The sequence below is a fragment of the Hemitrygon akajei genome, chromosome 10, assembly GCF_048418815.1.
Source record: "Hemitrygon akajei chromosome 10, sHemAka1.3, whole genome shotgun sequence".
NCBI lineage: Eukaryota > Metazoa > Chordata > Chondrichthyes > Myliobatiformes > Dasyatidae > Hemitrygon > Hemitrygon akajei.
In genome coordinates this window covers 159,159,053-159,185,381 of record NC_133133.1, presented here as the reverse complement: position 1 = coordinate 159,185,381, position 26,329 = coordinate 159,159,053, and the positions used below count along the sequence as shown (strand labels likewise).

Sequence of the window (26,329 nt, the reverse complement as noted above, 5' to 3'; positions counted from 1 at the left end):
GGCCAAGTTAACTCAACCTGTTCTCATCAGATATGCTTTCCAAACCAGGCAACATCCTTGTAAACCTCCTCTGCACCCTTTATAAAAATAGTAACCACATCCTTCCTGTAATGACTAGAACTGAACACAGTACTCCAAGTGGGGTCTGTCCAAGGTCTTATATAGCTGTAACATCATCTCACAATTCTTGAGCTCAATCCTACGGTTGATGAAGGCCAACACACCATATGCCTTCTTAACAACAATCAACCTGTGCAGCTGCTTTGAGTGCTATGAACAAGGACCCCATGATCTCACTGATCCTCCACACTGCCAAATGTCTTACCATTAATATGATATTCTGTCTTCAAATGTAACCTACCAAAATGAATCTCTTCGCACTTATCTGGGCCACTTCTCAGCTCAGTTCTACATCCTACTGATGTCCCACTATAACCTCTGACAGCCCTCCAGACTATTCACAACACTCACAACCTTTGTGTCATCAGCAAACTTAGTGGCCCACCCTTCTACTTCCTCATCCAGGTCATTTATAAAAAATCACAAAGAGGAGGGGTCCCAGAACAGATCCCTGCAGAACGCCACTGGTCACCATCCTCCGTGCAGAATACAAACCATCCACAACCACCCTTTGCCTCTGTGGTTAAGCCAATCCTGGATCCACAAAGCAAGGTCTCCTTGGATCCCATGCCTTATTACTTTCTGAATGAGCCTTGCATGAGGAAGCTTAATATCCCTGGATTTTAGCTTTGAAGAAACAGGATGACCTTTAACTTTTGTTACTTCTTCTTTGAATGCTTCCTACTGTATAGAATTTATCTCTGCCAGATCTTCCCTTATGTTAAATAAATTGGTCTTCACCAAATTTAAGAACATTATTTCTGGCCCATTCCTATTCTTTTCCATAATCTGTTACAATATAGGGAGTTACAGTCACAATCTCCAAGATCCTCACCCGCTGACACTCCTTCCACTTGACCAGCTACGTTACACAAGGTAAGGTTCAGAGATGCTACTTTTGTCATTGTTCTATCTACATAGTGTATCCAAGAGCTCTCCTGAACATATCTCAAAAAATCCACCCTATCTGAGCCTTTAAAACTGTGGAGATCCAAGTTAATATTTAGGGAACTGAAATCCAATGGGATGGAAACCCTATCGTTACTGCATCCTTCTGATACCTTTCTACCTAATGGTTTTCTCTGTTGACTACTGGGAGGTCTATAAATTTATTGCGAGCAAATGATGATGCTCTTTTTGTTTCTAATTTTTACCCTTATGACTTTATTCCGATACCTTCTGTCAGTAATTAAGTAACGCAATACCTCCTCCCTTTTTACTCCCCATTCTGTCTCACCTGAAAATTCTACACCCTGGGGTATCGGGTTGACAGTACTGTCATTGCTCAACCATGACTCAGTAATGGCAACAGTATTAAATAACCCTATATTAACTAAAGTTCTGGGTTCACCTGCTTAACTAGACCGCCTCTTAATATCACCTGGCCTCAGAATCTTCTCAACTCACAGCTCCAATAATTTGCTAAGTAACATGCTCTGGTGAAAGTAATTTTCTCAAGTTCCTTCCTCCTTCACAATTCCTGATTTACAGCTATTTCGGGAATGTTAAGTATATTACCTATAGTGAAGAAAGATGCAAAATATCTAATTCATCTATCGTCTTAATTTCTAAATTTAATCACCAACTCATTTTTGTGTAACTCTTTCTTTTTAAAATATCTATATCATTAAACATATATATAGGTATTTAAATATCTGTATTAAACATCTGTTTTCACTATTGTAGTTACAGTTCTCACATTTATGTCTACGTGTGCCACGGTAGCGTAGCACGGATGCTATTATAGCTCAAGGCAGTCCTGGAGTTCAGAGTTCAATTCCAGTGCTGTTCTGTAAGGAGCCTCTGTACGTCCTCCTCGTGGAATGCATGGGTTTTCTCTGGGTCCTCCAGTTTCCTCTCACAGTTAAAAGATGTACCAAGTATTTGGTCATTGAAAACTACCCTGTGATTAAGTTAGGGTTAATCGGGGTTGCTGGGGCAACATGGGTCGAAGGGCTGAAAGGCCTGCTCCACACTGTATCACTAAATAAAGAAACAAATCACAGAGATTTTCATCTTGCCTTTAAAGTGAAAACTTGGTAAGTTCAAAATGTATACTCACCCTCTGCTTCCACCCTTTCTTATCTATCCCAATTTACTCCATCACTCCCACACACAGACAAAACTAGCTCTGTAAAATTATTTGACTGAAGTTGGTAGACTTCAGGAGTGCTCGTGTTCCCACAGGACAGGAGGCAATACGTTAAATATGAAAGACACAGATTCTTCACAAGAGAATCTTGAAGAAACGTGCTCTTGTATTACACAAAAGTTAAACTTTATTTTTGTGTTTTTTTTATTTTTGTAGAATTTTGCTAATGGCAAAATAATAAAATAGAACAACGACAACTTTGTTTGGTACAACATAAAACATGTCCACATGAGAACAAAACATAACATATAGAGTCTTTAACTCAGATTTTCATCCACTTTATCATGCTGCCTTGCATTCTGCAAGATATGAGCTTGGCACAGGTGTTATGGCAACCAGTCTATCATAAGTCCTTTCTTCTTAGATTCGTGTCAATTGATGCCATAGGCTGGAAGGCAAGATGCTTTCAACCTTCTCCATCACAAAATTCAATGGAGCAAACAGAGTACTGAGAAACTGCAGGGAGAAATAATGGAAAATCTTGCTTAAGCAGAGAGTTAGGTGCAGAAAATAAACATTAAAGAAACACAAAGCAAACTTGAGATGTGTATTCAAGAGAATATTTCAGCCATTAATTTCATTCAAACAATTATAGATCACTTTAGCATTCATACAAATTAAAAAGCTCAATGTAGTCCGCAACCTTACTCTACAATGGATGCACCTACGAAATGTTTTACTCTACAGAAAGCGTTGCAGTGGACCCAGTCTAAACAATTATTGCTAACTCAAGAGATTCTGCAGACGCTGGAAATCTTGAACAATGCACACAAAATGCTGGAGAATCTCAGCAGGTCAGTCAGCATCGGTGGAGGGAAAGGAACAGTCAACATTTTGGGCCAATGTCCTCATCAGGATCTGTCCAATGAAGGATCGCGGCTGGAAACACCGACTGTTCATTTCCCTCCATAGCTGCTGCCTGACACAATGGCGACTTTTTTTTTTGCTGATGTAGTGACTGTTCAGCACCATCACTGCTACCACCCTTTGGATGAGGGGGCAACAATGGAAGAGGAGGCTCCTGGTATCTTTCATAAGTTTTTCCTTAAGCATTAATTTTTCTTTAACATGCCAATGCTCTTGTGAACTGAAACAACTTTTGGCTGCAGATCAGTGAATTCAGGTTGAGAAGAGATCTGTAATAAAAAGGAAGTGATAACTTGCTATCTTAATAAATTCACACACAAAATGCAGGAGGAATTCAGGTCAGGCAGCATTTATGGAAAAGAGTAAACAGTCAGCGTTTTGGGCTGAGACTCTTCATCAGGACTGAATGATGAAGAGTCTGGCTCTGACATGTTGATTGTTTATTCATTTCCATAGATGCTGCCTGACCTGCTGAGTTTCTCCAGCATTTTTTTGTGTGTTGCTTTGGATTTCCAGCATCTGCAGATTTTCTCATGTTCTTGATCTTATTAGATTCTCCTTCATTTTAGACATCACTGATAACATGTAAGATCATTTGGCGATTATTTGAGGAAATACTTTGCTAATTGTTCAAGATCAGGTTCCTAATTCCACAAACTAATCAACAGATTAGTTTGAAAACAGTTAATCACTAGCACTGCATTAATTACCCTGTTGTTAACATTGGATTTGAATGCTAAAGGTGCTAAATCCAATTATCAAGTGAGAACATGATATATTAATTTTGCAATTTTAACAAAACTCCAGGCTGTTCCAGTCGTCTCCAAATCCATGGTTTGAGACACAACTTACTGGGGAAAAATGACAGAAAAAAATTGAAGTGCAAACAAGGAGAGAGAAAAAAGTGGGCACACTTGTAAACTGGAGTTGAATGTTTAAATATTTAAAAGCCCCACAGGCACTAAAGCATCTCCTTCGCAGTCCACACATCTCTTCTTCCGTTTACCTGAATGGATCTGAAATCGCCTGTGCTTCTAGATTTTGCAGCAGGATCTACTCCTGGGGGAAGTAAGCACAAACACACCCATGGGCCAGAGTGATCTGTTGTTATGGCGATTGTTACCTGCTTGAGGTTGCTATCCAAAACCAAGTCGATACTCTCCTTAATGCCCCCATGAATGAACATTTCCCCAAGGGATGCAACTCAGAAGTGTATAAAATAGTGGAGATCCCACAGCCCCACATAGAAAACGCGAGAGGAACTTAGCAGATCGTGCAGCCTCTACAGAGGGGAATAATCAGTCAATGCTTCAGGCCAAAACCCTTTGTCAGGACAGGTGAAGGAAGTCAGCCCAAAATGTCAACTACAGATGCCGCCTGACCTGCCGTGTTCATCCAGTATTTTGTCTGTTTTTTCCTTCATCTGCCCGACATCTATGAGCTTCTACTATTAGAGTGTAGGTGACATCAGTTCCACATAATTGACATAGATCAAAGTACAGTACAGCAATAGACAGGCCATCCAGCCCAAAGAGCAGCATGAATTTGGACAAGGCATTTGGCCCATGATGTTGTTCCAGTCTTGATGCCAATTTATTCTAATTACCTTCCTCCTGCGTATTATCCATATGACTCCATTCCCTTCATATTCATGTGACAGCTGGTCTAAGTGCTCCCACTTGTTTAGGATGGAAAAATTTCATTCATAGCAGAGGACAGGAAAACTGCATTAAGTGCAGCATTTAACCGACCTTTGCCCCTGTGCCTCTGCTTCACACCGGGTACATTTTTATTTCGGGTGTTCAACGCAAAATTAAATTATCGACAGGTTCTCCCAGAGCGGCAAAGTGAAGGGCTGATTGGAGGAATACCGACCGCAAACCCATCTAATTTAGGAATCAGTTCTTGCAAATTAAATGCCCGTTGAGACGCCAAAGTGGGAACGAGGTGTAGAGAAGACACCTGAACGGTTAAATCCTGAAGCATTGTCGGTGATCCCTACCACCCATCCCACAATCTCTTCAACCCACCACCGTCAGTAAGGAGGTACAGGAGCATCAGGACTAAGAGACTAACAGCTTCTTCCCCTAGGTAGTGAGTCTGTGAGTTTGTTTGAATGGCCAGAAAAAATAGCTCAGAATGGTGTTGATGGAGAAGTGAGTGAGGAAGCTCATTGTCCACTTTGTAGCTGCTACATGAGCTCATCAGTACTGGTGGGTGGGAAATTAAACTCACCACACAGATCAAGGCAGCAATTAAAAACTGTTACCATGCTTCTCCTCAAACCGTGACACTCAATTTATATTCATCTCCTGCGCTCAGTGTCAACATTTGAAACACTATCATTTATTCATTATGGATCCAATTGTAATCATTGTTCTTCTGAACTGGCTCCACGTTAACATCGTAAACTTACTAATGAACAAAGCATAGACAAATTAAATAAAAAAACCTACAGGCAGGCAGCTCCCAAAAGCACCACTGTCTGTCAAGAGGTCTACAGAAAATATGGTCCTGCTCTCCCTAAAAGTAAATATTTCTTTAATGGTGAAAAGGTTACTGCATAAATAGCAAAATGTCATGGTCCTGACTGAACAGTGGCATGCATCCAAGTTTCGGCGTTACAATTCCCCACAGTACAGCCAGCTGCCACTGTCCCTTTAAGACTCAGACTGCTAATTATTGCCTGCACGTTTCTTCATGTACTTAACGGCCTCGTGCTGAGCACTCAGTGCACAATCATAGGAGTTCCATTTCTAGTACTATTTTTCTAGTGTTATTTTTAATTATAAAAAAATGTGCATGGAAGGCAAAATCCAACAATTACTCCACCACAGGTATCAAAACTAGATCTTAAGGTGAGTAACATTGAGTGGCAGGTTGTGGATACGTCTCTATTAAAGGAGGTGTAAAGCACTCTTTCCCTCCACTAGCCTGCAGGTCATCCTTGGGCAAGGTGTAGCACCTGCTTAGTTCTCTGATCAGAGTCAAGCGAATCCATGGGAGCCGGTGGTGGATGGTCGGATGAGCAGCAGGTGCACATCACAACTCCTGGTTATGTGACCACTGACGACAGGCAGACAATCTCTGATGAATATTGATAAAGGCTGGGGTGACCCGTCTTGTAAAGACACTGCCTAGAAGAAGGCAATGGCATACTACTTCTGTAGAACAATTTGCCAAGAACAAACATGGTCATGGAAAGACCATGATCACCACGTCATATGACATGGCACATAATGATGATGTCATATTGCACTGCACATAATGATGATGTTGAATATGGGAAGTAGTGAGAAAAGTTAAAATTCATTAAACAGAGTCGCTAAGGAACTGATTTCCACTGTAAAGACTCATTTCTAATCATCTGTACATTCTCTTCCTGCACTTAACTGTAAATCAATAACAAACTGCTTGTATTGAATAGTGCCTTCAGCACAGTAACACATCCCAGCTCTTTTATAACTGTGCTTCAAATAAAGCACAACACTTAAGCACACGGCCCATTACTGTTTGCTTCCTGAACTTAGCATCTTGCTGTAACTAACTTACATCTCTAATCTGGAGAGTTAAAAACCACGCTAAAGTCTTCACTCTCGAAACACTGGACAACACTGTGCGTATGAGTGAATGTGTCCGATATTACAGTACCTACCCCACGATTTTACAGACAGGTGGACATTTGGCATGCAGTCTGCTTATTCGACTCTTACTGAGACTCTAAGCAATATTCTGCTCAAGATTCACAGCTCATGCAATGAACTAAGTACAGCCAAGTCATAAAGGTGAAAACCTTTGATCTGACTTCCCTTGATCTCTCAAAATGCCCATTATATCTGTGTGCAATTTTTATAAGAATGCCCTCATGTGAAAAGGAATAAAAACAAAAACGAGCAGGTGGTAATTATGTAGTCCTGGGCTGGTAAAAACTGGCATTTATGCAAATCACCTCTGCACATAAGGGTGGCTATACAAAAGGTGTCCAGTTTAGAAACATAAGGGTAACATCAAAAAGGACTTTAATGACATAAGGTAATTCTGAAGCTGATTCTATTTCTTTATGCCACTTAACTACAAAGCCCCTGTACTTGCATCTGCATCCCATCAAGACAACTTGCAAACAGTTCATTCAAAATCAATTTTAATTAAACCTGAAGAAAAAGGTTAATGATTCCTATTAATTTATGCCATAGCTATTCCAGTTTTTAAGCAGATGATCGATCACTTTCTAGCTTGGAATAATGCACAAATGCACAACACCTTCTTAGTAGCAGTGACAGAGATTCAGCTATCTTTCAGTACGTCATTGTAAACAGCTACTTCAGTTGCATTGATGCCAAATCAATTCTTAAGTATCTACCTCAAAAGAGGCATTTGTGTTTGACCCAGTTTAGCCTTATTGGAGTTTGTGCTATCAGCTGAGGTAAAGGTTAGTGAAAGATCAAAGAATTGTGATTTTGATATGTCTACAGTATTCACAAGGGTTCTTTAGGCATCCAAGCACAGACATCATCACTTTGCAGTCAAGGGAACTTCTATCATTAGACTTATTGAGTAACACAATGGACACACACTGCTCCGGACACAAAAGTCAAAAACTATGCACCAAGGGCTCAGGTGGTTTAATATGTTAAGGTCAAAGACTTTCATGTGGTGACCTGGGTTCAAATTTTGTCAAAACTTTGACATCAGAGCACAGCTGCTACCTGAGATTGAAGACTACGTGGATTAAATTTGTCAGCTCAAGGCTCTTTGGTTCGTATGATAGGTACATTTTTGTTAAAAAAAAAATTACCTATCACAAGAAACTCCAGAAGCTCTTTGCAATGCCTCAAGTGCAACAGTTTTGACCTATTTAAACTTCCTCTTTTAATGGGTGTCCAGCCTTTGACACGCACCTCCATTATGTATCACGTAAGAAAACAACATCATTCTGATGCTGTGACCAACCGGCACACTTGTTAACTGAGCCAAGTGTGAATCTCTGACCACCATCCACAAAGAAAATTTCTCAAGATCTCGGAATACAATCAATATCACAGAACATACAATGGTTATACATGTACTGCAGACGTTTGTGAACAGCATGCTTTAGTGTGGTAGAACTGATAAGTACAAAACAAAAACTCGTTTACAGTGTTAAATGGATCTAGACGGGTACTTACAGCTTTTGCAAAGACTCCCATGAGCTCTGGAAACTGATGTGTGAGGAGAGCCAACATAGCAGTGAAAGAGCACAGGCCTGCTGTGAACAGGATGAAGAACGGCAGCTCCTTCTTGGGGTACACTGAAACTTCATGAAACGCTGGATATGAACAGACAGTATCAGATAGGTATAGAGAGAGAAATAGATGGAAAGAAATAAAGACCAGAGATGCACAAAAAAAGCAAATAAAAATAGAAACACGTACTCAGAAGCAGTGGATCGACACAGAAAGAAATAGAAACCAAGAATAAGATGGGACATTTTACAGAAATGTGACAGGAATGAATGCAGATATATAAACACACAACTCAAGTATGTGTTGTAAGTAATATGAGAAATTCATCCTGATTTAAATCTTTTACATCTAAAGACAGATCGATGGGCTGAATGGCCTAATTCTGCTCCTGTGTCTTTCGGTCTTATGGAAACAGGTACTGCTCGATTCAACACATTTTGAAAAGGAATAATTACTAATGCATGATAAAGGGGTGAATTAGCAGCAACACAATAAGGTGCCATTTTGTTAAATGTAAGAATATTCTTAATTCTTTATAAGTTCCATCTGTTTGATAAAGCTATCATCTAAAGCATACTTCAAAGTTGGTTTATCATATGTTAATACAGGGAACAAAGTCACAAAGATGTGAACGTTCTTTATAGAAAGCTCAGGGATAAGAACAATGAGGGTGGTGGTGGTGATGGGAACAGGTTGTATCTTGTGGCACCTTGAGGTGCTTCCAAAAGAACTTTGGTTGTATTTATGAAAAAGAGAATGAAAAGAAAAAAAGATAAAAGAGATCAAGGGGGCGATGTAAACTTGGTCTGGGTGATGGCTTTGATATTGTTCTAAAGAAAAGGAGGCAGAGCAGATTGAGGATCAAATTCCAACAAAATGCAGATTGCTGAATTGAGTCATCAATAATTAAATGAAGGCTGTTTCAACACGTTACAAGATAAGAGTGCTGGAATATTCAGCAGTGGGCTAATAGGAGGAGCACAGAGCTGAATAAGATCACATGGCAACTTAGAGTAAGAACGTAATGAATTTAAAGATGAGGATTCAAATTTGAGTTCAATGCTTCAAGCAATTACAAAGCAGAGGAAAGATTAATTTAGGCTTTCAAAACTGTGCGTCTTAAGAAACATTCAACCCATCCAACTTTGCTACTTTATCCCCATTTCAATTGACTAACTACTGGATGGGGAGTCCATGTAATTTGGTGGAAACAAGACTGACGGATCATTGGTACAGAATATGTAGTTATTAATGTCTGGATACAGAATACTCAGACACAGGTTGGGAAGAACTCTTATAGATTGTAGAAGGTATTTTGTGTGAACAAAGCAATAAATGTAAAGTAATACATTTCAGTAATAAAACAAGGAAACAAAAAAAGGTAAAACATTTATAAGTTGAAGAGGGAAGAGATACTAACGCAAGTATATTAGTATTAATGATAGGGAATGGGGGACAACCCGAACAATAAAGTTTATTGGAATATCAGGGCTATTTTGTATGGAATTTGAAAGTGACTTATTTATGTAAAATCAAGAAATCGAAATGTGGAACCAACAACCAACAGTATTTTAGCAAAATTCTGAGGCAAGCAGAAAGATAGATTACTCTATTAACTTACATGGTAGCAGTTCTCTGTCAGCAGTTTCTGTGCAGATTGGATATGGATAAAAAAGGTGACCTTTTTCCAGGGGATAGGGGATCATTCGGAATGCTGAGGAGAGATTATTAATGTATAAATAAACTAAATAAAACGTTCTACCATTTTACATTTATTCCCCTTCCAGTGCAAGCATTTTATCTATTCACTTATTTATGAAGCTCACAAAAAAGTGAGGTATAAAGGGTGTTTAATAGAGAACTCTAATTTTCTAGTATTTTAACTTGCTCTCTAAACATGGTCTTAATCTTTTAAGAAATTCAAACATGCTTTTACATTTAAATTCTGTGGACAATTTCTTCATATGGGTTTGAACATACAGGTTTGACATCTTCAAGGATTTCATAACATCTTGGGGCTTCATTCACTGGAGTGTAAGAGAATGAGGAGTGACATCACAGAAGTGAATCAGACAGCATGGTAGTGTAGTGGTTAGCACAACGCTTTACAGTACAGTACTGTCTGTAAGGAGTTTGTACGTTCTCCCCGTGACTGCGTGGGTTTCCTTTGGGTGCTCCGGTTTCATCCCACAGTCCAAAGGTGTACTGGTGGGTAGGTTAATTGGTCACTGTGAATTGTCTAGCGTTAACTGCTTGAAGGGTTGGAAGGGCCCGTACCAGGCTGCACCTCAATAAAAATAAAAGTAAAATCATGAGGGATGTGCACAGTCCTTTTCCCCAAGGCCAGGGGATCAAGAACTAGAAGTCAAATGTTTAGGGAGAGATTTCATAAGAACCAGAGGGGAAGCCTTTTCACACAGTAGGTGGTCTATAGGCTGCCAGATGAAGTGGTCATTGAAAAGCCACGCAAACAGGCACATGGATAGGAGAAGTTCAAAATGGACAAATGGTAGGATAGCTTAGATAGGAACTTTAGTCAGCATTGATCAGTTGGGCCACAGAGCCTGTTTCCGTGCTGTACGGGCTCATGTTTGATCACTTTCCTGTCCCCACATCACCCTTTGACTCACATTCCCCAACAGGACTGGTTTTTATAAATTCTACCAAATTCAGACTTGAAATTAACAACAATTTAGTATCACTTGCTATTTACCAGGCAAAAACAAAATTCTTTCAGCCTGTGTTTCCAAATATGACTGCTGGGAGATCCCGCTCTAACCCTTATATTCTGCTATTTTCCTCAACTAGTGTAGACAGTTTCCCTATTTCTGCCCTAATGGTTCTCCTAAGTATCTAGAAATTTCAGTCAAATCTCCTCTGAATTCAGGAAACGATAGTCCATGTATCTGATGTTTGTCCAATGGGGGGTGGTTGATGTTTTACTTTCTTTGAATGGGTTCTATGGTTCTATGTTTTGTGACTGTCTGTGGTGAAGATGAAGCTCAGGGTTGTATACTGCATACATACCTTGATAATAAATGTACTGAGTCCTTGGTTCCTCAGAAATTTTCGCTTGCAATTTAACATTTGGAGTCCAGATTTTTTTTTCTGGAAATCAACACAGTGCTGCCTTTGAGGCAACGTATCTTCCTGAAGGAGTATGCCAGAATTGCTCACAGTGCTTCAGCTCTGGTCCAACCAACACTTTGCCCTGTTGTACCATAACTTCGTCCCGTTGAATTTCAATTCTCTTATCAAAGCCAGCATTCCATTAGTCTTCCTTAACAACTGACTCCAACATCTTCCCAGCCACCGAGGTCAGGCTAACTGGTGTATAACTTCCTTTCGGCTGCCTCCCTCCTTTCTTAAAGAGTGGTGCAACATCTGCAAAGTTCAAGTCCTCTGGCACAATGAAAAATCATTGCTAATGCCTCCACAATCTCTAATGCTACCTCTCTCAGAACCCTAGGGTGCAGTTCACCTGGTCTGGGTGACTTATGTACCTTTAGGTCTTTCAGCTTTTGAGCACCTTCTCCCTGGTAATAGCAATTGCACTCACTTCTCTTCCTTTACACAGTACAATATCTAGCACACTCCTGGTGTCTTCCACAGTGAAGACTGATGCAAGATACTCATTTAGTTCATCTGCCATCTCCTTATCCCCCGTTATTATTTCTTCAACAGTTTCTAGCGGTCCTATATCCACTCTCATCTCTCTTTTATTTTTTACATACTTGAAAAAGCTTTTACTATCCACTTTGATATTATTAGCTACTTGCTTTCATATTTCATCTTTTCCGTAAGACCATAAGACAAAGGAGCAGAAGTCAGCCATTCGGCCCATTGAGTCTGCTCCGCCATTTCATCATGAGCTGATCCAATCTCCCCTTTAGTCCCATTCCCCTGCCTTCTCACCATAACCTTTGATGCCCTGACTACTCAGATACCTATCCTTCCCTTCAGATACCTTTCCTTCTAATGATTCTTTTAGTTGCTCTCTGTAGGTTTTTAAAAGCTTCACAACCCACTATCTTCCCACTAATTTTTGCTTTTTGTCTGCCCTTTCTTTTGTTTTTACATCAGCTTTGACTTCCCTTGTCAGCCACAATTGTACTATTTTGCCATTTGAGTATTTCTTTGTTTTTGGAATAGACCTGTCCTTCTCCTTTCTTATTTTTCCCAGAATCTCACCCCATTGCTGCTCTGCTGACATCCCTGCCAGCAGCTCCTTCCAATTTACTTTGACCAGCTCCTCTCTCATACCACTGTAATTTCCTTTACTCCACTGAAATACTGCTACATCAGACTTTACTTTCTCCCTATCAAATTTCAAGTTGAACACAATCATGTTGTGATCACTACCTCCTAAGCGTTCTTTTACCTTAAGCTCCCTAATCACCTCCAGTTCATTACATAACACCCAATCCAGTATAGCTGATCCCCTAGTAGGCTCAATGACAAACTGCTCTAAAAAGCCATCTCGTAGGCATTCAACAAACTCACCCTCTTGAGATCCATTACCAACCTGATTTTCCCAATCAACCTGAATGTTAAAATCTCCCAAGACTATCATAACATTACTCTTTTGACATGCCTTTTCTATTTCCTGTTATTATCTGTGGTCCACATCCTAGCTACTGTTGGGAGGTATTTGACTGCCATCAGAGTCCTTTTACCCTTGCAGTTTCTTAACTCAACCCTTTTACCCTTGCAGTTTCTGATCCTATGTCACAGTTTCATTAGTTTGGACTTTAGTTCCATGACTTTCTGAAATGCCAGTTGGAAATTCATGTGAATGATATTCACTGACACTTGAGTAGTGCTTTGGTTGCCTATTTATATAGAAACAATCAAGTGAAGTTTATTAATCATGAGTTACTACTGACAAATTCAGTTCGATAGCTCAGTGCTTTTGTGTATTCACTTTGTCATTCTTTAGCAGCAAGTAATTCCTCATTTGCCAATCTAATCATTGAACACTTAAGAAATTAGTATTAGGTACACTAAAGTTAATTGTAGAACTGAGAGCCAAGGACTCCTCTGCATCTCTACTGTGAGCTCACTAATGAAATCTAATGAATGTGTGAACAGCTGGACTTGCACGGTAGATACAAGCTAATGGCATTGAAAGTTAGAGCAGGTCTGATGTGATATCAAGAGCTGGCTTTGGAGGCACTTAGGTCTGTTCATGCTTAAGAACTGCAGCTGCTGAAAACCCGAAATAAAAGCAGACAATGTTAGGAACACTCAGCAGGCCAGGCAGCATCTAAGGATAGAGAGACAGATCGACATTCAAGCCTAAGAACCTGCATCTGATGAAGGATAAAGGCTAGGGTGTGACCTTCAGAGCCTTAGGGTGTGAGTAAAAACCTTCAATACACAGAGAATGATTTTGATCTAAACACTTTAAAGTGTTTGGAGGAAAACATGGCAGGGATGTCAGAGGTATGTCCTTTAGACAGAGAATGGTGAATGCGTTGCCAGGTTGAGGGCTATGAATGAGGGAACAGTTCGATTCAGAGTAGGCTAAAGGGTCAGCACAATATTGTGGGCTGAAGAACCTGTTCTATCTATCATGCCCTGCCACAATGACCAGTGGAAGCGGAGTTAATCAGGCACTCCAGCGGGAAATGGATTTGGAGAATAATCTTCAGAGCTACAGGAACGTGCAGGAAAGCCATTGACAGGATTATTCTCCTAAGAGAAGGCATGGACGTGACGGGACAAATTTCCTCTAACTGTGTCAAAACATTTCTGTTCCATGATTCTGAGTCAGAGATTATTTCTAATGAAGTGCAAGCATAAGTTGCTTCTCCAATTAAGTTGACAGGAAATTATGACAGAAGCATTTTCAATTTAAGCAAGAAACACTTTGGGGACCACACAAACAACCAAACAACTCATATCAGACCCATGTTGGATTCTGGGCCAAAATCAAAAAGGAAATAATAACCGCTTACTCATAACCAGTGAAATAATTTTGATTTAAAAAAATAAAAAGTTTGTGGAAGGGAGAATGACCTCTCTTAACATCTGCAGACTAAACAATTCCCTTTGTACTCCCAGAGATTGTCCACTGGGTCAGGTTGCCATTGAAGTTTGTGGTAACTAATCAATGTCGGCCTGAAGAAAGAAGACACAATCTATATCGCCACCAAGTGGCTAACACCGGAAGAGCCACCGTTGCAATAACTCGCATCTCAAGCAGTTGTTGAAGCAAAAACACATCCCATAGAGTGTCATTTGCAACTTTGGCAATTCAAAGTACTTTTGAAATACAGTATAGGCACCGGTATATTTAGAATGAGCTGAATGGCCTAATTCTGCTTTTAAGTCTTTTGAACTTTTGGTCTTAATGAACAGAAGATCCATTCTAGTGATATTGACAGGATAACTAGTCTATGAATATGGCTCTTTGGAACAGTCCCACCGAATCCTTTATAGTCATCTGATAGGACAGAACAGGCATGAGTCTTAATGTCTCAACCAATCTATGGCACCCCAACAGCACAGCGAGCGGTCCCTCTATATACATACTGGGGTGGAACTTGAACCTACATTCTTCCAGTACAGAGATGGAGTTCTTCTTTTACCAATGGTCCTCAATCTTTGGCGGCATTCATGGCTTCCCTCATTGTGTCAGTAGCTTACTGTCAGTCATGCAAGGAATACCATCGCGCTCAAGATGTAGAAGGATTTTCATTGCTGTTTCTGTAACAATTCCGTTTTACCAGTCAGGGTTTTTAAGCCGTGACCTGAACCTCCGAACCTGGAGGACCTGTGGACCACTCTTAGCCTGGCCTCTACCTTTTAACCTGTTTGGCATGGGTGACCCTGCCAAGAGCCAAAGCACGGGGCCCGCTCATCTCTCCGGGTCACTGAGGCACATAACCCTCCAAACCCCGAGAAGGTTGTGGTCCCCTCGGAGGACAGAGATGAAGTGTTACCATATGATTTTGTATGATGAGCAAAACTCAGAGTGGGGCACTTCTGCAACAACAGGGGAAAGACCTGCTCTTCTTCTGAACAAAGTACCTGTGTGTGGATGCCCCAAGCTTAAAGTACTCTAGGATGGAGAATGATGCGAAGTTTAAACAATGGACCAGCATGCTCTGGAGTGCACTGGCAAAGGATGAGTGCATATTGCTTGCTACACCACACAGCTATTGTATAAGGAGGACAGTCACAGGCCATGGCTGTTTTTGTAGGACCTCACTCTGAACAGTCACTGCTGAATTTCATGCATTACCACGGTGACCAAAAGCATTCTGTGATATCCCAAGGACATATAAGAAGTGTGCCAGTTCAAATACTTTCTTTCTCACAAATTAAAGAACGATTTCAAAAGGAGACAACAGAAGACCTTTGACTTAACAGGTAATAATTAGATTAATTATCAGCAGATGCACTCTTAACCAGATCAGTGGCAGGAGTATGTTATTTATTTAGGGAAAGAAAACATCGCTGAGCTAACAAAGCACTCTCTCTGTGCTGGTGGTGTAGTGGTATCTGAGTTTGAATTCTGCTGGCTCTTTGCATGCTTTGCACTCATGCCAGGTTGAACGTCAAGCTAGCATCTCGCCCTCATAAGAAACAGACAACCGCTAAAGAAACAGCAAGGTTGTCACCTGATGTGCTAACAAGCCATGCAGGGAGGGACTTTTTACCAATAAAATACACTGGATTGGGACTAAATAGCTCAGATGAACAGCTAAAGGATACTTACTTCCCTCCCAAGTACAATGTAATAAGTTGAGGGCTCCTTCCACCCGTTTCCAATGTTGAAGATGGAAGAATGCATATGCTATTGCTTCACTGTCCCCTCTCTTCAGAATGTGTTCTGGTGGCAGTATTAAACTTTTCATTTCTAATAAATACTAAAGAAAAAGCATTTTTTAATATAATTATACCAGAAAACCACACATCGTGAAAAAGTTATTTATTTGATCATATTCCTTTCAGAGTGAACTAAAGCGCCCAAATCAGTTATTCCATTTTCAGACATCATTCTTTACACACAATCTTAAGAGTTAATTTAACTGCGGCTTTTAAGCCGACTTGTCAGTCACGGCAACTTTCCTCACTGCCTTCCAACCCCATAGTTAGTAACGATTCATTTACAATGAATTCTCTGATGGCTCACTCCAAGAAGCTGCAGGTCAATGCTACTCCGCAGAAGCATTACTAAAAGCATTCCCAAACAAAGCTATTAGAACGAGAGCTAAAGGAGAAAACAGCAGCCACTCACTTTGGGAACATGTGGGTTAAACTCCACTGCTCTGTGTATTGCTTCTACTGCATTCATCTCTGCAGTGCTCAGCCCTCGCCTGGAGGCAGCCTCTGGTGAGAATCTAGAACAGCAGCAAAACCGCTCGTCACAATTTATACCAGGAACCCACAAAGCCTGTGAAACACTGACAAAAATACAATATGACCCAGAGTTCCCAGAGTGGGACTCAAATGTTCAAATGCAGAAAACGGCTATGCTCAGACTCCACAGAGGTCTAATGTATGTCAAAGACTTGTCCCAAAATATTAGGAGTCATATTAGGAGCTGAAGATTCATAACCACTGCCACAACTATCAAACATCCTGCGTTTATTTAGAAAGAGGCTTCCAACTTTTAAGTTAACGTACACGTAACGTAATAGGGTGGTGGGGTGGTGATATAGTACATCTCCACCAAAGGAGGAGTAAGGCGCTCCTTTCCTCTGTTAGCCTGCAGGTCACCCCTGGGCAAGGTGTGGCACCTGGTTAGTCCCCTATCGAGGGTCCCAAGAAGCCATAGGAGCAGGTGGTGGATGGTCATATGAGCAGCTGGTGCATATCACAAGTCCTGGTTATGTAACCACTGACGCCATGCAGGCAATCTCATATTGATCATTGATCATGGCCGAGGTCACCTGTCTTGTATAGACACTGCCTAGAAGGCGGCAATGGCAAACCACTTCTGTAAAACAATCATAGTCACGGAAAGACCAAGACTGCCTTCGTCACACAACATGGCACATACTGAACGAACAAACATACTTTGAGATCCTTGGCAAAGAAATATATCATATCTGCTCCCGGATGTTCTTTTTTAAATTAGAAATTTAGTTCTCGACTTTTTTCTGATGTTAACATTTTTAAGGATACTTACTTGTCAGAGACTGCTCTTGCTTTAAGTAGTGCAGCTGTATAACATATTGTTGCTGACTTTGGAAGGCTAATATCTATTACAAAAAGGAAATAAAAGCAATGATATTTGACAGCAGTACACACAACAATCTTCCACTTAACAATACAATGAATGCTTCCACAAATATTTGATCTTCATTGGGTTGATTTGCATATATATTAATTCTCTTAATTGACCCAAAACACAAAACATTATGCAGAAAAATTCCAATAAATAATGTATCGCCTTGGCTACATCGTGCTGTATATTTGTGATACCTTTATTAACTCACTTGGGTTCAGGTGTATTAATTATTTCCATAAAAGTTTGGAGAATTTGTAATGCTAAACTGCTGCAGATTAAAACAAAATTGCAATCTGTCGCTCTGTACTGATCAGGCAGCACGGACTTGATATTTTTCCACTTTTCAAGTATCAGCAATGCATGTGCAGTTTAGAAGTGTATTTGGGAGCCTGGCAGTGCATGCAGCTCTGGGTGGCAAGTTTCATAGCATTCATATGCTTTATCGTAGTATGACTGACATAAGCACTGGGAAATGAGGAATATATGTAATAAAATCCCTATTATGGAATTCCTGATTAATATCCCCCAAATCAGTTCAGATTGGGGTCATGAGTCAAAGGCTGGAATTCAAATACTGCTGATCTTATGCACCCAAACTGGAATTGCTCTTTATAAATGTGAACATTTTTTTTTAAATGGTCAAACATGTCAAGCGCTTTCCTGGCAGAATGTGCATGCTTTTGCAATGATTTCTTTTACTGTACTCTTGAGTAACAGTTTGCAAATTGCCTGCTTAGCACTCTGCATAGAAAGTCTGAAATTTACTTCTTTTCATTCTTTTTTCATCACTCATTTCTCTTTTAAAATCGATTTTCTTAGAATTCTCCACCTGGTAATCAACATAACGTGTGGAATCAGAATCAGAATCACTGACATGTCATGAAATTTGTTGCTTTGCGGCAGCAGTATAGTGCAACAGATAAAGAACTATAGATTACAATCAGAATCAGGTTTAATATCACAGGCAAATGTCGTGAAATTTGTTAACTTAGCAGCAGTATAATACATGATAATATAGAAAAAATACATGAGTAAATTAATTACAGTAAGTATATATTTGTACATTAAATAAATTAAAAAATAGCAAAAACAGAAATAATATTAAAAAAGGTGAGTTCGTGTTCATGGGTTCAATGTCCATTTAGAAACCGGATGGCAGAGGGGGAGAAGCTGTTCCTGAATCACTGAACGGGTGCCTTAAGGGTTCTGTACCTCATTCCTGATGGTAACAATGAGAAGAGGGCACGCCTTGGGTGATGGGGGTCCTTAATAATGGACCTTTGTGTCTTTCTGAGGCACCACTCCTCGATGTCTTGGATACCCATGATGGAGCTGACTAATTTTACAAATTCTGTAGGCTTCTTTCAATCCTTTGCAGTAGCCACTCACCACACCCCAGCCCACATACCAGACAGTGATGCAGCCTGTCAAGAATGCTCTTCATGGTACATCTGTAGAAGTTTCAAGTGTTTTAGGTGACAAACCAAATCTCCTCAAACACTTAATGAAATAAAACCTCTGTCTTGCCTTCTTTATAGCTGCATCAGTATGTTGGGACCAGGTTAGATCCTCAGAAATCATGACACCCAGGAACTTGGAATTGCTCACTCTCTCCACTTCTGATCCCTCTATGAGGATTGGTTCATGTTATAAAATTTTGTTATATTTGATATATATATATCAAATTAAATATGTAGTGCAAAAAGAGCAAAAACCAGTGAGGTCATGTACATGGATCCTTTGCCTGTTCATAAATCTGCTGGTGGAAAGGAAGAAGTTTTTCCTAAAACATTAGATATATATCTTCAGCCTCTTGTACCTCCTCTTTGATGGCAGCAATGAGACGAGGGCATGTCCTGGGTGATGGGGGTCTTTAATGAGAGATGCCGACTTTTTGAGGCATCACCTTTTGAAAATGTCCTCGATACCAGGTAGCCTAGTGCCCATAATGAAGCTGGCTGAGCTTACAATTTTCTGCAGGTTCTGTGCCGTGGCTCCTCCCCCTCCATATCAGACAGTGATGCAAGCAATTGGAATGCTCTCCACAGTACATCTGTAGAAATTTGCGAGTGACTTTGGCGACATGCCAGATCTCCCAAAACTCCTAATGAAATATAACCACTGTCATGCTTTCTTTGTAACTGCATCAATATGTTGGGCCAAGGATAGATCCTCAGAGATGTTGACACCCAGGAACTTGAAACTGCTCACCCTTTCCACTTTTGATCTCTCAATGAGAACTGGTGTGAGCTCCCTCGACTTGCCCTTCCTGAACTCCTTGGTCTTACTGAAGTTGATGTCAAGGTTGCTGTTGAGAAACCACTCAACCAGCTGATCTATCTCACTCTTGTACGCCTCCTCATCACCGTCTGAAATTCTGCCAACAATAGCTGAGTCATTGGCAAGTTTATAGATGGTGTTTGGGATGACCTGGGTGCAGAGAGTAGATCAATAGGCAAAGCACACAAGCTTGAGGAGCAGTGGTGTTGACTGTCATTGAGGAGGACCCACACGGACTGTGGTCTCCCAGTGAAGAACTCAAGGATCCAGATACATAGGGAGGGAGGTACACAGTGAAAGTGATAGTGCTAATGCTCACACACAAAAGCAAAGAAACAAGTATTTTAAATCCTTTATTTTGTCATTTTTCCCCTCTACTCTGTACCTCTGAGTACCAGCCATCAACATTGCTATAGACCAGGGGTGCCTAGCCCTTTTTTTATGGCATGGACCCTTACCATTAACCAGGGGTCTGTGAACCCAGGTTGGGAGCCCCTGCGATAGACAATGAATTTCAATCACTGAGAACATTGGGGACAAGTTCAAATTCATCCTTCAAATAACCCGGCAATTTTTTTCCTTTCCCTGATTCAAGGATACTAGAAGCAATTGCAATACTTCTCTTGAGTACCTTCCCTGACGTGACTAGCAAAGATTTCCATGGTCATGGTTGTTTACTACTTCAGTTTGCTGAATTATCAGAATTTGTAATTAAAACGTATAGCAAGTGTACACTCAGAAAAACAGCTCTCTTGATTAAAACTGAAAAGAAGTGAAGCTGCCCTGTCGTAAAACCAAATAAGCTAAAGATTAATGTCACCTTGACAACAAACACACATTAACATGACAGAAACTAACTGGTCTGCAAGCAAACTGACACTAGTTGGCAACATTACAAAGAATAATACCGAAATGTGACACAAATAAATGCAGATACAGAGGTTCCAAAATACAAGTGAAATAAAATTGTCCTTTTCCATGCAATGGGTTATTCCTACAAAGAACTATTTGGAAAATCCTATTCCGATGTAGATTGACCTTCAGAAATTGGATTCATGATGTCACTAATTAAGCCATGCTCCCATGAATACACAACAACAGCAAATATCAAGCTTGTTGCTTAGCAATGCACATAGCCACAAAGATATCAACAATATCATCTTTGGGAAGGAATTTAACATCAGAATATTTGAGCCCAGAACTATCAAATCTTGCTTATTGTTTCAAACCAGCATTCTTCAAGTAGGTCCTGCATTGAAACAGAACTGATATCTAAAACATTTAAGAGCAGATGAAATCACTTCTCAAATTATACCAGAAACAAGAGTTACAAATTAATTGTATTTCCATGATTTCACAAAATGTCATCAGATTGAAATACACTCCACAGATACTTACTGACTTTGTTTCTAGCAGTTTCAGTTTTAATCAAAAATTTGAAGCAGTTTCCTTCAAAACAAGTCAATTCTAACACAGATTGTGAAGTCTAGGTTGTTACAATAAGATTAACTGTATTTATCTTCCAGCCCCTCATTGACTCAAGTCTCTTTGCTTTCCAATTTCACATCTCTCCCATATGTACTGCTGAATGATTTTTAGTGGGTCTGAGGAGAACCAGTATATTGGTTTGATAATAATCAAATAAACACATTAGTTCATATAACAGTCAAGAAGTAGAGTTACTTACATTATTGTAGGACAGGAACAACAGGATTGGATAAGGATGACAAGTTTTCTTCTTTAAAGAACATTACTAAAACATTTGGGCTCTTAAAACATTCCAACGAGCTCACTGTCATATTCACTGGTAACAGCTATTTTACTTCTAAACTATAACATTTGAATTTTTCTGTCAGGATTACTAATTTAGGACTTTTAATGACCTGTCCAACAAAATAACTGCAAAATGCTTGTGATACTTTCTACCTGGTCACTGATGATCCTTTCATTGTCAATACAAGTTAATATTATTAGAAATAACTTTAAGCACATCTGCTGTGCTGAACTGGAAAAATCACCACACAATTTTATGCTAAGGCATTCAGCCTAGAAGATTCCATATTCAATACCTTTAACCTCAGTAGGGATTATCACTCTACCATTTGCCTCAACAATCCTAGGTTAGGGAGAGAAAAACATTGAATGGATTAATGAAATGTCTGCTATCCAGGAAGGACTAGATGGAATCGTCTGCTACCCAGAATAGGCTGCTGGAAACCTTACACTTGGAAATGTCGGATAAAGTCTTGAATGCTTCCACCACTGTCCCTTCAATGAGTAAATTGCTCGCAATATCAGAATCTGGTTACCCTTTTAAAGTGAGGGCATCTGGTTATGCTAATGAAGAGCAGCCAGATTCTATAGGGCAATACCTTTAGCAAGATTCTACAACTGAAGAGGGCAAGGGAGGAAATAGTGGAAAAGAGAAATCCTCTGCAAATATATGTGCACAAAACAATAGCTTCAATCCATTTGGGACAAAAGAGGCATACTCTGTACTTATTGGATCACGGTAGTGTAGTGTTTAGCACAACGCTTTACAGTACAGGTGACCCGGGTTCAATTCCCGTCACTGCCTATAAGGAGTTTGCATGTTATCCTTGTGACTGCGAGGGTTTCCTCTAGGTGCTTCCGGTTTCCTCCCGCAGTCCAAAGATGTACCAGTTGGTAGGTTAATAGGTCATTGTAAATTGTCCAGTGATTAGGCTAGGGTTAAATCCGGTGATCACTGGGCAGTGTGGCTCGAAGGTCTGGAAGGACCAATCCCATACTATATCTCAATCAATCATTAAAATTATAGTGAAGTGCTTTAGAATGATTTGCTGTTTTAAAGACACAATACAAAAGAAAATTATTATGAAAGAAGAACCACAAAACATCTTTTCAACTTTATTCCAGGATGTATAAGGACTCACCATCATATTTAGCTAATACTGCTTGCACATCAGCGTAGGCTTGTAACTCTAAAAGTGCCTCCAGTAAATTTTCATGAATATTAAACATGCTGAGAAGAGGGAATTCCTTCATCAGCTGCAAAGTAACCAAACTCCGAGTTACATAGTGGAAGAGGAAATAATATACAGTTTAAAAAAGGAAATTGTAAACTAAGTTTACAGCTCTATAAAACTCTAGTTAGGCCACACTTGGAGTACTGTGTCCAGTTCTGGTTGCCTCACTATAGGAAGGATGTGGAAGCATTGGAAAGGGTACAGAGGAGATTTACCAGGATGCTGCCTGGTTTACAGAGTATGGATTATGATCAGAGATTAAGAGAGCTAGGGCTTTACTCTTTGGAGAGAAGGAGGATGAGAGGAGACATGATAGAGGTGTACAAGATATTAAGAGGAATAGACAGAGTGGACAGCCAGCGCCTCTTCCCCAGGGCACCACTGCTCAGTACAAGAGGACATGGCTTTAAGGTAAGGGGAGGGAAGTTCAAGGGGGATATTAGAGGAAGGTTTTCCACTCAGAGAGTGGGTGGTGTGTGGAATGCACTGCCTGAGTCAGTGGTGGAGGCAGATACACTAGTGAAGTTTAAAAGACTACTAGACAGGTATATGGAGGAATTAAAGGTGGGGGGTTATATGGGAGGCAGGGTTTGAGGGTCGGCACAACATTGTAGGCCGAAGGGCCTGTAATGTGCTGTACTATTCTATGTTCTAAGTTGGCATATTTTGAGTTAAAGGGTTTTCGACAGTTCAGAATGTTCTCCATTTGTATTAAAGGTTGGAGTAAACTTTGGTCGGAGTTTGTATACTGTGCTGATTCGGCAGTGTATCAATGTACTGTAACAGGCATTGAGTAAGTTATCTTATTAGCTAGTTTTTCAAAAACTCTGACTTTAAACTTAATGGCTGTGAAAAGCATATTTATTTCTTTGGAACACTTGCCAACTGTCCACAGTATTTTGTCAGGGTCTAAAAATGTTAATGTTTATCGTTTACAAACCTTTAGCTGTTGACCAGAAAAACACAATCACTGTGCACTAAAACACAATTCTTCTTGCAATTAGAAACCAGTAAGTTGTCCGCAATTGCTCAGACCGATCATGAAGGTGAACATCAAGTGTCAGTATGCACTGAGTTCTCTTCTTTCATGATATTTAAACTGCATGCATTCAGATTTTTAAACGTTTTAGTGCTGTACACAAGTGCAATGAGCCTCACTGGTATTATGCTGTTAACTTCCGTTTCTACTCACATCTCGCATCATTTTTACTGCTTCTCTTGTCCTTCCGAGTTTTCTCGAACACATCGCCAATCTTCTTTTAATATAAACTAACACGTTTGTGTCTCGCCCTGAAAGACAAGCATCATGTATGCAAATGCATATTTTTGTTCGAGAAGAGAACAATCGCTCACACCTAATTACTCAATAACTTAATCATTTAATAATAGTGGGATTAGAAAGAACTCTAAGTAGAAATATTAATAAAAATATCATCATGATCAGAATATATTTCACCACTCAGGTTAATCATGGCTGCTTTTTCTCACGATGAAGATGAGTAAAGTGAATGCATTTTAACGTAGCAATAACAGGATTGTGATCAGAAACATCTGCCATTACCACAACTCTCCATTTTATAATGTCATCATCGTTTCTCTGATTCAGGCTGGTTTAACTACCTTCTCACCTGCCTATTACTTCCCTCTGGGTCCCCTCCTCCTTCCCTTTCTCCTATGCTCCACTCTCCTCTCCTATCAGATTCCTCCATCTCCAGCCCTTTACCCTTTCTACCTCCAGGCTTCACCGATCACCTCCCAGCCAGCCTCCTTCCCCTCCATCCACCTTTTTATTCTGACGTCCTCCATTTTCCTTTTCAGACTTGAAGAAGGATCTCAGCCCAAAACGTCGACTGCCTATTCACTTCCATAGACGCCGCATAACCTGCTAAGCTCCTCCTGCATTTTGTGTGTGTGTTGCTTTAACTAGCTGTTTTTCCCATCTTGTTGGTCTAAGCTCCACACCATAACAAAGTTTCAAACAATTATTCCTTGGACTCCTATACAACCTATGCTTCATTTGGTTGTCTGGAACAGAACAAGAGGAAGGGGTTTCTACCTTCCCTTTCCCTCTTAAGTACTAACTTACCAAATTAGTTTTATTATTGCCACATGTAGCTAGGTACAGTGAAAAACTTGTCTTGCACACCATCCACACAGATTAACTCATTATAACAATGCACTGAAACAGGTAAAACAATAACAGAACACAGAATAAAGTGTTAAAAGACAGAGAAAATGCGGTGCAGGTCGACAGTAAGATGCAAGGCTATAACCAGGTAGATTGTGAGGTCAAGAATCCACCTCATTGTTCAAGGAAACGATTCAATTGTCTTATAACAACAGGATAGAAGTTGTCCTTGAATGTGGTGGTTGGTATGTGCTTTCAAAGTTTTGTATCTCCTGCCTAACGGAAGGAGGAGACAGAGAATGTCTGGTGTGGGAGGGATCTTTGATCATACAGGCAGCTCTAAAAAGATAGAATTTTTAATTTTCTAGTGTCAAGGCTTCTGAATAACACATTCTTACGGGATGCTGAGCAAATATGTAATGAAAGAATGGAAAATAAATGCAAAACATGCTGAGGAGAGAAATGAAATAGGACATTATTCCAATAAGCAAGTTATAGTCAGTCTTGTGAATGGCAATAAAAATTAATGCAACTCCACACAGATTCAATCATAACGTTCTAGTGGCCTTAACAGTAAAATTATTTAACAGTATATAGTTTAATTCATTCAATTTTCAACAGACTATTGTAAATACAGTGGTTGTTTTACTGTTCCATATAACATTTTCTGCTTCACTTTTTTTGAAGAGATAAACCCAATTGCTTCCTAAATGTGTAGTGTAGGCCTCTGTTAGTCTCGATAGACCATGGATTTGCGCCTTGGAAAGTTTCCAGGGCGCAAGCCTGGGCAAGGTTGTACGGAAGATCGGCAGTTGCCTACACTACTTGTTGTCCAAGGGAAGGGCATCAGGACCCATACAGCTTGGCGCCGGTGTCGTCAGAGAGCAATGTGTGGTAAGTGTCTTGCTCAAGGACGCAACACGCAACTTCAGCCAAGGTTCGAACTAGCGACCTTCAGATCACTAGATGAACGCCTTAACCATTTGGCCACGTGCCAACATGCTTCCTAAATAAAGATTAAATGAATGCAGCAAATTTAGGACGGGATGTTAATACTCATACCAGTCAGCCTTGAGATTCAAGATGTTATAAAATATTATGAATGTGAAAACTCTGAGGTTAATTTAAACCTTGTTGGTGTTCAGGACACCTTGAACATTAATGTCTCAGCCTGTGCCTCACTAATACTCCCATCACCTTGGAAGTAACTCGATAACAGGAAAAATCCTTCACACTATTCCCAGAGAGATTTGTGTCATCTATCACTCTCTCGCTACATTTTCTGAACTTGAGGGGGACACTGGATTC

At 40.1% G+C, this 26,329-nt stretch overlaps 1 protein-coding gene across 10 annotated transcripts in view; it reads right to left on the bottom strand.

Moving 5' to 3' along the window:
* Nucleotides 1-2,378: 2,378 nt before the first annotated feature.
* LOC140734874 (suppressor of tumorigenicity 7 protein homolog) overlaps nucleotides 2,379-26,329 on the bottom strand; it is a 191,826-nt gene continuing 167,875 nt past the window's right edge. For all 10 annotated transcript variants that reach the window (XM_073059510.1, XM_073059511.1, XM_073059515.1 and 7 more), the window contains 8 exons: nucleotides 24,086-24,183; nucleotides 22,801-22,915; nucleotides 17,504-17,576; nucleotides 16,610-16,712; nucleotides 16,088-16,238; nucleotides 9,983-10,075; nucleotides 8,305-8,444; nucleotides 2,379-2,728 (listed from right to left, as the gene is read on the bottom strand). In XM_073059510.1, coding sequence (XP_072915611.1) covers nucleotides 2,633-2,728; nucleotides 8,305-8,444; nucleotides 9,983-10,075; nucleotides 16,088-16,238; nucleotides 16,610-16,712; nucleotides 17,504-17,576; nucleotides 22,801-22,915; nucleotides 24,086-24,183 — 869 coding nt within the window. In that variant the 3' untranslated portion in view covers nucleotides 2,379-2,632. The remainder of the gene's footprint in view (nucleotides 2,729-8,304; nucleotides 8,445-9,982; nucleotides 10,076-16,087; nucleotides 16,239-16,609; nucleotides 16,713-17,503; nucleotides 17,577-22,800; nucleotides 22,916-24,085; nucleotides 24,184-26,329) is intronic.